Raw genomic sequence first — 14,708 nt, forward strand, 5'->3', positions numbered from 1 at the left:
TATGAGGCCTTTTTTATCCATCAGTGAATTCTGTTTTTGTGTGAAGAGAAACTCTGAATGCTCGGTGGATCATTTTTACTCGAAAACATGTTTTAGATAAAAAAAGATTATTTAATTTTCAAACATTTTGCAGAACAAGCTGAGAACTGCATATGACTCTTCGTGTTACCTGTGGGCTACGTAGCTGTAATTCATATTATACATACCTATGTTAAGTAATGTAATACTTAGCCATACTTTCATAACACTCATAAGGTGCGAACAAGTAAAATAACATAAATCACAACATGTTAGAAATACATGCATGCCTATGTAATATTATGTGTACAAAACTAGTGTTTAGCACATGTAGTTTTTATATATGCAATAATTATGTGTCCATATCTGTAAACATACTGAATATAGTCCATGATTTAATATATATATGTTAATATTTGGCCATTTACGTATATATACAATACAATTTCAGTATATTTTTCTCGTAACGAGCCCACTAATAGGATCTATTAAAAATAATAAATATATGATAAAAAAATCTAAGTAAATTTAAAACTATTTCCTGTGTTTACCTGTTGCTTAGTTCACATACCTGCCAAACGAAGCGGCCAATCGGCGCTTTGAATTCAGCCAAACATCCAATCAAACGCATTACGTCAGTGTAACGGACGGGAATAAAAGCGCGTGCACAGCGCTGCAGCGTGGCCGCAGAGGGCGGGGCGGTTACCGGTGACTGCGACTCTGCTCCACTCCGCTCACCGGCGGCGGCGCCGAGAGATAAAACAAGCGCGGCAGTGAAATGTAAACGCTTCCCCCGTGACAGCCAATCAGCGCGTCTCTAGTACTATCTCGCCGCGGAGCCGTCCAATCAGGAGCGCGGTCCTCTTTGTTGTTGGTGCTGACATGAAAATATTGTTGTTGCTGCTGGAGGCTGCGGAGACAGGCACGCAGGACTGGGCTTCACGGTCCGGAGGGGTCGATCGAAGTGGAGATTTCACTTGTTTTGTTTTGTTTTCGACTCGAAGGCAACTGCGTGCTGCGTGGAAAGTGGCCATGTCGGTGAATATGGACGAGCTCAGACATCAAGTCATGATCAACCAGTTTGTTTTGACGGCTGGCTGCGCCGCCGATCAGGCGAAGCAGCTCCTTCAAGCGGCCCACTGGCAGTTCGAGGTGAGTGTGAACGCCGAGCGGTTTGTTTAGCCTGCAGCTAATCTCCTCCTCCGGCTGGCCGGTTATCCGTCTCCCGGCTGTTTGTGAGCTGTCGACGCGTTTAAATCACTTCCTTGTGTTGATTGTTGTGCGTCTTTAGCGTCCTGCCTTGCGGCCATGCGCTCCTGTAGCTAGCATGAGCTAAGCTAGCTGCACTGAGGACGTGGTGCTCGACTCAGTGGCCGTTTTTGTTTACATTCTCGACGGGAAGCCACTGTGTCGCAGCCGGGCTGCTGGTCCTCAGCCGGGCTGCTGGTCCTCAACCGGGCTGCTGGTCCTCAACCGGGCTGCTGGTCCTCAGCCTGGCTGCTGGTCCTCAGCCGGGCTGCTGGTCCTCAACCGGGCTGCTGGTCCTCAACCGGGCTGCTGGTCCTCAGCCTGGCTGCTGGTCCTCAGCCGGGCTGCTGGTCCTCAACCGGGCTGCTGGTCCTCAACCTGGCTGCTGGTCCTCAGCCTGGCTGCTGGTCCTCAGCCGGGCTGCTGGTCCTCAACCTGGCTGCTGGTCCTCAACCGGGCTGCTGGTCCTCAGCCTGGCTGCTGGTGGTCCTCAGCCTGGCTGCTGGTGGTCCTCAGCCGGGTTGGTTGTCCTCAGCCGGGCTGCTGGTGGTCCTCAGCCGGGTTGGTTGTCCTCAGCCAGGCTGGTTGTCCTCAGCCTGGCTGCTGGTCCTCAACCGGGCTGCTGGTTGTCCTCAGCCTGGTTGTCCTCAGCCGGGCTGCTGGTGGTCCTCAGCCGGGCTGGTTGTCCTCAGCCTGGTTGTCCTCAGCCGGGCTGCTGGTGGTCCTCAGCCGGGCTGCTGGTTGTCCTCAGCCGGGCTGGTTGTCCTCAGCCTGGTTGTCCTCAGCCGGGCTGCTGGTGGTCCTCAGCCGGGCTGCTGGTTGTCCTCAGCCGGGCTGCTGGTGGTCCTCAGCCCGGTTGGTTGTCCTCAGCCGGGCTGCTGGTGGTCCTCAGCCGGGCTGCTGGTTGTCCTCAGCCTGGTTGTCCTCAGCCTGGCTGCTGGTGGTCCTCAGCCGGGCTGCTGGTTGTCCTCAGCCTGGTTGTCCTCAGCCTGGCTGCTGGTGGTCCTCAGCCTGGCTGCTGGTGGTCCTCAGCCGGGCTGCTGGTGGTCCTCAGCCGGGCTGCTGGTGGTCCTCAGCCGGGCTGCTGGTTGTCCTCAGCCTGGTTGTCCTCAGCCTGGCTGCTGGTTGTCCTCAGCCTGGCTGCTGGTGGTCCTCAGCCGGGCTGCTGGTTGTCCTCAGCCTGGTTGTCCTCAGCCTGGCTGCTGGTGGTCCTCAGCCGGGCTGCTGGTTGTCCTCAGCCTGGTTGTCCTCAGCCTGGTTGTCCTCAGCCTGGCTGCTGGTAACATGTTCTCAGTCCACCAAACAATAACAGGCGCACCGTCACTCACGGACCATAAACGGCAGGCTGGTCTGAAGCGGCCCGTTGAACAGCTGACGGGCGCCTGGAGGAGCCGGAGCCCGAGCTTCCGGACGGTTCTCCTGCTTTGACTGGAGCCGGGCCAGGTGGCTCACCAGGGGGCTGGGAGGAGGCGGCTCGGCCCCGGCGGCTGCTAATTGGCTCCTTCCTCTGAACTTGCTCGGGCGCTAAGTGGTGGACTTTGTCTCTGGAGCTGCAGAGGAGTCAGACTTAGTCAGGGAGTCGGTGTATTTGGGTTTACAGAATCTCCTTTCAGATGTAAAGCAGAGCCCAAACAATTAGTCAGTTAGCCAAAATGCTGAATGCTGAATATATTAAAGGGAAACCCAAAGATATTCAGTTTGCAAAAGCGGCAAATCCTCACGCTTGAGAAGCTGGATCCAGATATTGTTTGTTTTTCTTTGATAAATTAATAGATTTTTGTGAGGTTGGAGAATACCAGGTGGCGGTGTGTCTGGCTGCGTGAGGACGCAGTGAGTTGAAGCCGAAGGCGTCTTCTGTCCTCGGCCGTCGCCCCCCCCCCCCGAGAGGCCCATCGGTCCAGAGCCACAACAACATTAATGCGGCGTTCATATCATATCGCATCTGGAAGACATCATAGGTGCAGTACGGCGAGCTTGAAAATAGCGCAGTACCTTGGACGTGGGCGTTTCAGGGCGTGTCAGCGGGTTAGCGTTATTTTAGTTGGACTTTGATTCCTTCGACTTCCTCAAATGTGACATCACCAGGAATGATTCAGCCGTAGGCGACATCTTCCTGACGACAGGAAGATGGCGGGTTTGTTTCTGCTGGCGTCGACCGTGCGAAGAGAGGAGACTGTATTGTAACCGGATGCCGTGAAAACGTACAAACCATTGAGTTGTTGTGACGGAAATTGCTGATATTGTGACATTGAATGCAGCATCGTGTCCATTTTGCATCCCCACAGCAACACTTTTATTTGATGAGTTATTTTCAAAGTAATGTTAGAAACGCCTCTTCACATTAAAGTGACATGGTTTGAAATGTATTCACGCACATTTACTGTAAGTGTTTGGAAACTTCGGCCAGTTAACTTTGAAGCCGTCGGGGGGCAACAAAACACCTTCGAGGCCATGCTGTTTAGCTGAAAACTTATTTATTATTATTATTATTCTTTATTTATTAGCAGCCACACTGTGGTCAGTACACAGGAGTCACTCGACAGTAGCCATTATTATTTAACAAACATCGGTTAGTTCTTTGTTCTTAGCATTAAATTAGTGTTTTGCTTTTAAAATTTCAGCAAACTAGCAAGGAAACAGAACCATGCTAGTTAAAAAGATAATGTTTGGATGACTTTGTGGTTAATTTGTACAGAACTAGTTAAACTACTAAGCTAATGTTTACTACCGTCATGGATACATGTATTTAACTTAATGTTTTCTTCATTGCTGTAAGCAGAACGTCCATTTTTCCAACTTTTTACTAAAGGAGATTTTTTTACATGTTGTACCTTTTTTATTTTTAAAATCTGTGTTGTTTAAAATGTGACAGCGTGCAACACTTGGAAACAACATGCCGAGTTAAAAGTAAAAATGTGTCACTTTGGAGAAAGCTGGAACCACCGGTCATATTACATAAACTTGACTGTTTTCTCTCTGTGGTGCTTTGTCACCGCTGAGGAAACGAAACGATCCTCTCTCCAGCAAAGGGACTTTTACAGAAGCGGTGCTAAACCCTGGCAGTCAGTCGCAGGCCAGTTACACTGCGTTCTGACACATGACGTTTTCGTGTTAACGGCAGCAGGAAATGTGAAGTGACGGCGTGACATCAGTGAGTGACGCTCGCCAAACCTGGTCCTGAAAAACAAACCGAGGGGAGACAAAGAACAGCGTGGACTCGGAGGCTCTCTACACAATGGCAGCAAAGCACTTTCACGCTTTGCTATGTGTGTCACGTTGTACGGCAGACATTCCTGCACTGCTGCTGCTGTTGTCAAACAACCAGACCGTGGGGGCGGGGGCGGGGGCGGGGGCAGGGGCGGGGGCCGGGGCCGGGGCCGGGGGGAAACCACTGCATTCATTGAAGTGTTGGCAAGAAAGAGGCCTCGGGTGAAGGGGAAACGGAGGCTACGCTGAGCAGTAAAACAAGCTCACACTCGCTGTCTGTTTTATAAACATGGCTTGGCGTAGCCCCCGTTTCGTGTTACCATTACGTTTGATTCTCGGGCCTGAACATCCAGTTTTCCTGTAAAACTAAAAAAAAAAGGTGGTTAACAACATTTACTGCAACAAAAAAAAAGAGATTTTGACTTGTTTCCTAATCCAAGTAGCTGGAAACGACGTGTCCCTGCTCAGTGTGTAAAACACAAGCAAAATATATCGTGGGATTTAGTATGAAAATATAAAATATCTGAAAGAAACACACACATATATATATATATGATATATATATAATATATCTATAAATATATATATATATATATAATATATATATATATTACACAACTTACTTTTGTTTCACGTCATACAAATTGAGCAAGGAGATTCCGGCTACCGTCTTCGTTTGGTTTAGGCACAATTTAGGAAACGGGTTAAGAATCGTTTTTAATTTTGCCACAGACGTAATATTATTTCATCCAGACGGTCAGAAGAAATAACCTCAGAACAGCGGCGAGCGGTCTGGCGGTCGGCCCGCCTCGTTGGTTCGGACTGACGTTCCCGGTCCCCAGAGGATGAACCCTACTGACTGTTCGTCTAGCGCCACCAGCAGGCCGACATTTGTGGCTTTTGAGTGAAATATCTCGACGAGTATTTGATGGATCGTCACGAAATCTGGTTTAAACGCAAACATCCCAAACGGTCGCGGTCGCTTGGCTCTCCTGTCTGAACACACCAACAGCACTTTCACTCGCATTAGAGGCTGACTTCCATTCGTCCTTTTTAAAAGCTTTACAAAGTGAAACCGCGGCTGAGGGGACGGCAGCAAAAACTACTGAAACAGTTTGTTTGTTTTCTTATAATGCAGAATAACCTTAACAGTTAACAGTTTCTGGCGAAACAACGGCATCAGCCCGAGGCTTTCCCATCATTAACATGAATCACGCTGCAGTCATTCAGAGGAATGTGTTCCCCTCCCCGACGTGTTTAGGCCGGCTCTGTTATCGGCCTGCTGTGTGTGTGTGTGTGTGTGTGTGTGTGTGTGTGTGTGTGTGTGGTTTGTTCACGCCGGCCTTGGCTGTGTTCACAACAAAGAGGAACAATACAAGAAGCCAACTCATTTCCTTGTTTGCACAGCGAGGCAGCCATGAAACCTGCTGTTTACTTTTTATAGTGTGTCCGTTTTCCAGCCGGCCGCCTTCTCCACCTCCAGCAGGAGAGTCTCTGCTGTCGGGCAGAGACTAATGGTTATTTCCATCAATAATTACTTTGCAGATTGTTTTCTCAGTTAACTGATTAATTGTTTAGTGTATAAAATGTCCAAGGCGATGTCTTCAAATGTCCAAAACCCCAAAATATTCCATTTACTATCTCGTAAACCAAAGAAAAGCAGGAACCGGCGAACGTTTTATGGCATTTGTGCTTGAAAAAACGACATTAATCGATTATCAAAACTGTTTTTCTGTCGATCAACTAATCGTTTCAGCTTTAACTCAGTTAGCTGTCACAGAAGACTTAAGAAAACCAGCACACATTCATATTTGAGAAGCTTGAACCAGCGATATTTTGGGGGCATTTTTACTGAAAAGTTACCAATTAAACAATAATTAAAATGATTGCCAATTAGTTTAATCAACTAATTGTTTCAGCTCTACTTTGTTGTACCTGAGAGAGAAGTTTTTTTTACAAAAACTTTGTTTGGTGTAAAATTCATTTAATCACGAAAGTAAATATTTACATAAATTCACTCATTTCAGCTTCTCAAATGTGAATATTTGCTGATTTCTGAACCAGTCGATTAATCGAAAATAATCATTAGCTGCGGCCGTAGACTCGTCGACTCGTGGTTTTCAGTTTTCTTATTAATGAACATTTGTTTGTACTTTTTCAGACTGAAACTTTGTTGTGATATTTGCAAACTCGGAGGAAGTCCCAGTTTAACTCAGCTGACGTCTTCCGGTTAAACTCTCGCACTCTGTATCAGTCAGCCAGGCGGCTCGTAGCTAATCTGAAAGAGCTTCTGTGTGGTTTTAGATCCCAGCACGGAGATAACAGCTTTAACCCCGAGCTCATGTGACCAGTTGTGTTCACTGACCCGTAGGCTGACGGTTCAGCTCTGCCTCTCTGTGGTCTACATAAATCAAAGTACTCAAAACACAATCTCCTCTCTCTCTCTCTCTCTGCAGACGGCCTTAAGCTCCTTTTTCCAGGAGGCCAACATCCCCGGCCACCACCACCAGATGGTAAGTGCATTCGGTTCCGCTAAAAAGAAAACAACATGAGACTTAAGGCATGTGTGGCTGAGCGGAGGCAGACTCCCTCGTACCGGACGGTGGGATGGGTGGATGGGTGCACCCGCTGACCTGCTGGACTGACTCCGGTGTTTCACAGCTGGTCTTTACACACCAGCGGGACTCCCAGCGGTCTGAAGCGGTCCAGCTTTTCCTACACGAGGAAGGAACAGGGATCGGTACTGTGCTGGTGCTAAAAAAGATACGAGCAAGTCCAGTTTAAACTAAATGTAGAAAACATGCATTTGTGCAAAGGCTAAATGGTTGAACAGGTTATAGACTCATAATGTAGCAATATAAAACAACCCAAAGCCTTTAATTCCCAGGCCCCCTGAACTACCCACAGTGCACTTGTGAACACGTTTATAGTATTTAAAGGTGAAGGGAGCTTTGGACTCGGACAGACGTCCATACTGTTGAAGCGTCGGTGTTTTATTCATCGGTTCTCCTTAATGTGAAACTTCTAAAAGTCACGCATGATCTGTGGCCGTCCAGCTTTCGGGCAGGAAACTCTTCACACGTCTCACTTCGTTTGGGTTGAAACCACATCACAGAGGGTGTGTCTGCCTCTGATTACAGCTGCATTAAGAGGATCTTTCTGCTATAAGGAAGGGCGTGTGCAGCCGTGATAGCTGTTTAATCTGTAATTGCGGCCCTGTAACGCAATAATTAGCGGCTTATGAGGAGGATTCGCTTGACAAAACTCCGTTTGAATGGAATAATGATTGTGTTGCTGTGCAGACTTGCGTCACTCTGTACAGAGAGATGTCCTTGGCCCAGTGCTGCTTATGCAATCCTGTTTCTTAACCGTCTGCATGTCTGAATCTTCTCCCACTAACCCGCCACGCTGCATCCTGGGATTTGTCTGAACCCGATCACGCAGGAACAGCATGCCAACATCTGCGGCCGCCGTGTTTTGGTTTCAGTCTGCAGCAGTTTTTCTGTCCTCCTCCTCCTCCCGCCGCCCTCGTGTTGGTGTACGTGCCTGTCCGTGGCTCTGGGAGGAGTGTGTCGTAGCTTGAGAGAGTGAGGAAGTGTGTGTGAGGCGGCGGCAGCCCGGGTTTGTTATTATTTTGGGTGCAGTGCGGTGACATCATCTCGCCCGAGGCTCTGGTGTGTGGAAGAGTACAGGGCTGCACGGGGCTGAGAGAAGGAGTGAAGCAGCTAGACACTCGGGGGGAGCATCAGCTGCAAGTCAGCTGTTTCCATTTCCTGTGTAGACCCCCACCCCCCACCCCACCCCCCTCATCCACTTTCTCCTACGCTCAAGCTGTCCCAACATGGCTCCAGGACGGTCCCAAGGGCCATGAGCTTGGAGGAGAAAGAAGTCAGTGTTGCAGCAATAAAGAGCCCTTAAACAAAGAAGAACTGTCAACCCAGAGGGGCGGCTCTTATTGTGAAAAGTCTGTCTTGAACTGAACTGTTTCATAAAAACAACTCGGAGCTAATGAGTCCACAAGCTGGTTCACTTCGTGAGACGTCAGGCGCAGACCCGTAAAGACTGAACCGTGACGTCTGCAGCCACGGAGCCAATATTTAAAAGATAACACGAAGAATAAAATATCGGACAGAGAACCGGCTCTGCGGCTTGTTGTCTGTTGGGAGTCAATGCATGAGGTCATGGGTGTAGTGGGAATACTAGTGTGTGTGTGTGTGTGTGTGTGTGCGTGAGACGTGATGTTGAGTCATGAGTTATTGTTTATAACGTACGCAGAGATCCGGCCTGAACACCAGCGCTCCCCGAGGAGCCGGGCGGGACCGGGCCACGGGCTCCGATCCTCGATGTGTCGATGCACCGGACAGCATGCGGGTTCATTCGTGACCACGTCAGATCCAGTTAGTGTCATTCACGTTTCATATGATGCCGTTCAAAGCCGGAACCGGTCGATAATGACGTTTGTCTGTTGGAAACCTTCAGCCTGCATCCGAACACGCGCTGAACAGCTGCCATGTTTTGGAGTGAAAACTAAGATTTCTCACAGTTTCGGCGAGTGTAGAAGGTCATTTAGCCCAGAACTACTGAGCGAGCACGAAACTGATTCGAGCTCAGCTCTGAATCTGCCAGATTTGTTCATTTGAGCCCCAAAACTAGCTTTTGTGTTCAGTTCTGAATCATTTCTGGCTAAAAGGTTTTAGCAGGTCACGGCCATTTCTGCTGTTAGTGTTTATTAGATACACATAGCCAAAAATCCCTACTTTCATGGTTATACAGGATTAAAATGTTCAGGTTTTGTAAAAACAAACATATTTCTTCTGCACAAAATTCTGACTTTTGTCTTTTTGGTGAAATGCCGGATAGTTTCTCTCTTTCAGGCGCCCCAAAAATTATTCAAATGAAGCAATTTGAGAATTGAAATTCACTTTTTATTAAACCTGTTAGAATAAATCTCACACAGACATTTCTTCATTTTAAGGAGACACAAGCGAAAGAGGTCGGTGACTAAATGATGTTTCAAAGGTTTTAGAAATGAAAAATTCACTGAATTTTAGCATGAAAGTGTTTTAATATTGAAACACTGAACATTGGTCCACACTGTTTTTCTAAAGATAAAACTGTTTGCTTGTTTTGTTTTTTTGCTTTGGGTGAGTTTGGCAAAGCAGCAACATGAGATAAACTTTATTGATCTCACGCAGGGGAACTGCAGCACAAGTACAAGAACAGATGTGCAGTGTAAATAAGCAACTTTAGAAAACTCGAACGCTAGAAACATTTAAATGAAACATGGAAAAACAACTAAGAGAGTACAAAACACATCCAGCGTAAATGGTGAGGAGACGGGGACGCTGCAATAAAAATTAAATACAAAAATTGCACTTTAGGTGGAGAGTAATGTGTCTGCAGACAGCAGCATGAAATACAGTTATTACACCAGCTGTGTGTCATAATCCAAACACAGCAATGTGGACAGTTGAGTAGTGTGACTGAATTATAGCTGTGTGTGTGTGTGTGTGTGTGTGTGTGTGTGTGTGTGTGTGTGTTATTTCTGTGCATGCACAGTGTGTCTGCTCTAGAGGACCCCCCCTCTATTTCTGGCTGCTACCTGATCTCTGTGTGTGTGTGTGTGTGTGTGTGTGTGTGTGTGTGTGTGTGTGTGTGTGTGTGTGTGTGTGTGTGTGTGTGTGTGTGTGTGTGTGTGTTTCGACTTTTCAAATTACACTTTAATTGATGTTCTCACTGCAGACTTTTGGCATTTAGCGGCGTGTCGCTCGCGGCTCTCGTATCCACAGTCGAGGGGACATCTGTGAGGTTACGGTCCAAAACGTGCACACGGGGCGTATTTTAAAGGCCGATTACGACATTTAAACCTGACTTATTTAAATACGGCATCTTTTAGACCAACAAAAAGTAAATAAATAAAGGATTTGGGCTGGGTTTCGTTATCAGCGCTTTAATGATACCTTAATTTGGAGACTATAAACATGTTTTGACCCCGTTTGTGGTAAATAAACCTTCACCTAAATAAAATTTAGTCTAAAGTCACAAAAGTTTCCTGATTTTAAAAAGAGGAAACGTCTGATCAAATAATAAGTAAAGCAGCCTGAGAATCAGACAAAGCATCTAACACCAAACTTCGATATCTGGCACTTTTCAATTCTTGATTGTGCAGACGGACGCTCAGCACGTGTGATGTGATGCAGTCCTTTACGGGATTTCTCAGCCAGAACTGTGTAACTGTGTTACAGCATTTAGACCTTCGTCTTGGGAAATAGAACTAATTTAACTGAATAAATAAAATATGAAAAGTCCAAGTATCGGTGGGACTCGGACCTGTGACGTCGTGGCTGCAGCCCTGCATCAGACTGAGGGCGAGCTCTTGGCCTACACGTCTGTTTTCGTGAGCCACCGCCCGCTGGTCCTGAGGCAGCCGAAGCTAAAAACGCCCTCCTTCACCTTTTTGCGGATGTAAAGTTCATTCATTTATTATCGAACGTGTTGACAATCGACAGCCGGTTAATCGTTAAGAAATGACGCAACACAAAGTGCCCTGCATTTTTAAAAAAATATATATTTGAGAAGTTGGCATCTTACAGTAAATCGGTTCACTTTTGGATTCTGGGTCAATTTCGGATAAACTGAGTAACTTTGATTGGCAAACGGGCGCTCAGGTTGAAATAATTAACGCTGTTGGTCAGAACATGAACCTCTGATGCTGACATCATGCAGGAGAGTCGCGTGTTTCTAACGTCGAGGAGATCGTTTTAAAGAAAAACTACTTTGTGTTAATTTCCTTCCTCTTGTGTCCGTCCCACAGATGTGCACCCCCAGAAACACTCCCGCCACGCCGCCGAACTTCCCGGACGCCATCACCATGTTCTCCAAACTGCGGGCATCCGAGTGCGGCTCCAGCGCCGGCAGCGGCCCCTCCCAGGTGTCCATGGCCTGCTCCCCCCCGGCCCCCTCCTCCACGTCGGGCTTCGGCTCCTTCTGGGCCTCCTCGCCGCCCAGCCACCAGCCGGCCTGGCTGCCCCCGTCGTCGCCCACCGGCCACCACATGCACCACCACCACTACCACCACATGCAACAGACTCCCATGTGGCCCCCCGTCTCTCAGCCCAGCGGCTCCCAGCAGCCCCCCGTCGTATCGGCGCTCCACGGCCAGAGATGAGACTGAGCCGCGGGGGGGGGGGGGCAGGGAGGGAGGCCTGGTTCAAGTGTAGCCACATGATTATGTTTTGGGAGTGCGAGGGGGAGCGATATCAGGGGGGGGGCGAGTGGGTGGGTATTTCAGGGGTGGAGGGGGTTCATGTGTGAAATGAGAGGAGAAAAGACAAAGAAACTGCTGTTTCCCTCTCCTGTTTTTCTAAACTGAAGACGAGCAGCTTCCTCTCTGTCTTCATCACAAGTCATCCAGCCGAGGAAGAACCTGGAGGGTCACTGATGACACGAGAAACTTCAAAGTCTCTGAGCCCAGAAACACGGTTTTTTTTTTTTGGGGGGATGATGCAGAAACTTCTTTTCATCATCAATGCAAACAAGCCCAGGACCCACCAGAGCACCGAGGACAGGAGCCATGTGATCTTTGGTTTTTTTAGAAACTCTTCTTTCATGAGGTTCAGAAATACTCTGGCAGGAAGTCGTCAGCAACCAGCAGATAAACAGAAGCAGCGGAGCTCAAATCAGAGAATGTTTCCGCACGTGTGTTTATGTTTTTTTTTGGGGGATTGTAGATGTGTATTAACGCTGTAGCCATAAAGTGGAGTTTCATCTACAGCCATAAAAGTGCTTCACACAGCGAAACGCTGAGCTGAGGTGTGAGTCACAGCAGTCACACACCTGAGCATCAGGAACATCTGGTGATCGTTGGAATAAAAACACTCCTCAAATAATCTGGATGACAAATTATTCTGCTGCTCACTAAGACAGCTTGCTGATCCAATCACAGGCTTGCTGCTGGAAGTAACGTGCTCAGTTTGTACGGCGTGAAACGCAAAATTAAAAAAAGTTTTATTATCAGTTCGATGGAGCCGGAGTCATGACGTCACTTCCTGCCTTGCCACGGGCTTCTGATAAACGATATTAGGTCATTGTTTTAAATAATTACCGTTCCTATCTAAACATATGAAGTGAACCACACTACGTACTGTTGAGAACGGTTAAATGCTGGATTTCTAGTCATTTGTGTTATTGCAAATGTCGGTTTCACGTCGGCTGTCTGTTGACATTACATTATTTTAGATTTTTTTTTTTTTACACACAGAACTTGTGCTCAGATGTTTCTCGTGTATAACATACGCATAAAAACAGCCGCAGATCTTCGCGTTGCAGCAGACGGAATATTCTTTCATCCAGATGCTTGAAGAGCGTTTTCAGGATCCTGGAAAAACCAGGACGTGTTGGCGCTCTGAGACCTGGGGGGGGTTCGGTTGGTGAACGGAGAAAGACGAACTGTACAGTTCAAATCTGATGATTTGAAAGAGTTTGCATTCACTTGATTGACGGAGAGCTGCGGCGCTTATAGCGTAGTTTTGGTTCTGAATCGTTTCGCCCCGACTGTCAGAGACCAGACTTTTAGCGGAAGTGTAGTTTTTAATTTTCCTGATTGCTGGCTTGCCGGGGCAGATCGATTTCCTGCTCGGTTTGATAATGAGAGGCAGTTTTGTAAATAAAACCTCAGCCAAAAGACTTTCAGTTACGCAACTCACAGAAAACGCACGTTAATCTGATTTAAGAGTGTTTTGACGTAGATGGGCGGTGAGCTGCCATGTTTCTGTCTGTCTGTCTGTCTGTCTGTGGGGGGTTAGAGGCCAACTCAGTGATTTTCCACACAACCTTTCAGACGCTCAACCACTCCTACCTCTGTGTGTGAACGGGAGAGGCCACACATGTGACACAGACAGGACCAGACGGTTCAAACCAGCAGAGACTGCTGCTGAAGAACCTGCAGCAGAGCTCGATGGGCGGGGGAAATATCTGTGTTCAGACCTCTGATGCGAATTCAGCCGTAGATGATTGTTCAGATCCACAAAAAACACAAAAACAACAACTGTCCTCTTCACACAGGATCTCATGTATGTCTCACGAGAAAACCACCAGTAGATTTAGTTTTAATAGTGAAAAACAAAAAGTCACCTGCACTTCACGAGAAAGAGGAAGCTGTCGGAGAGCGATGGATCCAGAAATAAAGGACAAACTTCTCTTTCTTTCTTTTTTTTTTAAACACAGATTTTGTTCTTCACAGCTTCACACAGACAATCAGCTGTTTCTGTATGATTTTCCTGTTCTTCTTGTCGCACCTGCTCACCTTTAGCGCAGGTGTCTCCGGGAGGTCGGGCTTCACTCTCAGAGCCGTTATTTCCCCTCCATTAAACTGCCAAATGAATACTGTTCAAATCCAACAACCTGATGCTAAAAGGTTATATTGTTAACGTCTGCTCCAGAAATGAATCGAATGATCGGTCACGTGAAAGGAACGATCCACCCTGACACTTTGTCTTTTTCATCCCTGAGCTCGGTTGTTTCTTGCTGGAGCTGTGTACATTTCTGGTTTCGGTGTCAGAACCTCAATCCCAAAGAGCAACACGGCTTCTTTCAGCAGAACATTCTGCCTAAATGGCTCCACAGCCATCACACAGACATGTACCTCCCTTTCTCTGGGTAACTGACCTTTAAAGGACCACACTTTACATTTCTGTCGACCGTTCTGGATTCAAGAAAGACAGGTTTACATTTTTAGATTATCTGTCGCAGGCAGCCGAGGCTTTGATTCGCTTTGGCACTTTGGTACGAGAGTCAGTTCGCAGACTGTCGAAGCTTCCTTCAGCCGTGTAATCCATCACTGTGAACTCTGCGGCCTCCGAGGCTGTTTCTCGATTCCTCCGCTAGCCGTGTGCTCAGTGAAACATCAGGTGGCCGACAACAGGTCATCAAATGTTTTGGTTTGTGTCCGACCAACAGTCCAAAACACAAAGACAGTTTACTGCCGTGTAAGACAAGTAAAAGCAGCAAATTCTCACATTTTAAAGCCGGAAACCATCGAATGTTTTACGACTTTTATTATCTTTCACTTTAAAAAATGACTTTACATTGTGGATTAATCAATTATCAAAATAGCTGAAGACTGATCTTTACATTACCCTGATTACCTCCAGTGGTGGAAAGTAACTAAGTACAATTTTTAGGTCCTTTTACTTGAGAATTTTCACTACATCTCAAAAGGAAATATTGTACTTTTC

At 47.2% G+C, this 14,708-nt stretch overlaps 1 protein-coding gene across 1 annotated transcript; it reads left to right on the forward strand.

The window, feature by feature from the left end:
• Positions 1 to 848: 848 nt before the first annotated feature.
• On the forward strand, positions 849 to 13,280 carry ubald2 (UBA-like domain containing 2). The gene is made up of 3 exons (XM_044181603.1): positions 849 to 1,170; positions 6,930 to 6,986; positions 11,288 to 13,280. The coding sequence occupies exons 1-3, from the start codon at positions 901 to 903 to the stop codon at positions 11,639 to 11,641; spliced, it is 681 nt and encodes a 226-aa protein (XP_044037538.1). The 5' UTR covers positions 849 to 900; the 3' UTR covers positions 11,642 to 13,280.
• Positions 13,281 to 14,708: the final 1,428 nt, after the last annotated feature.

Source organism: Siniperca chuatsi, linkage group LG21 (assembly GCF_020085105.1).
Source record: "Siniperca chuatsi isolate FFG_IHB_CAS linkage group LG21, ASM2008510v1, whole genome shotgun sequence".
Taxonomy (NCBI): Eukaryota; Metazoa; Chordata; class Actinopteri; order Centrarchiformes; family Sinipercidae; genus Siniperca; species Siniperca chuatsi.

What these genes read in the sequence shown, in the direction of transcription:
- ubald2 (XM_044181603.1), top strand. Translation starts at nt 901, where the DNA reads ATGAAAATATTGTTGTTGCTGCTGGAGGCTGCGGAGACAGGCACGCAG. An exon ending in CGGCCCACTGGCAGTTCGAG is followed by an intron (nt 1,171 to 6,929) that starts GTGAGTGTGAAC and finishes CTCTCTCTGCAG; the next exon opens with ACGGCCTTAAGCTCCTTTTT. An exon ending in CCGGCCACCACCACCAGATG is followed by an intron (nt 6,987 to 11,287) that starts GTAAGTGCATTC and finishes TCCGTCCCACAG; the next exon opens with ATGTGCACCCCCAGAAACAC.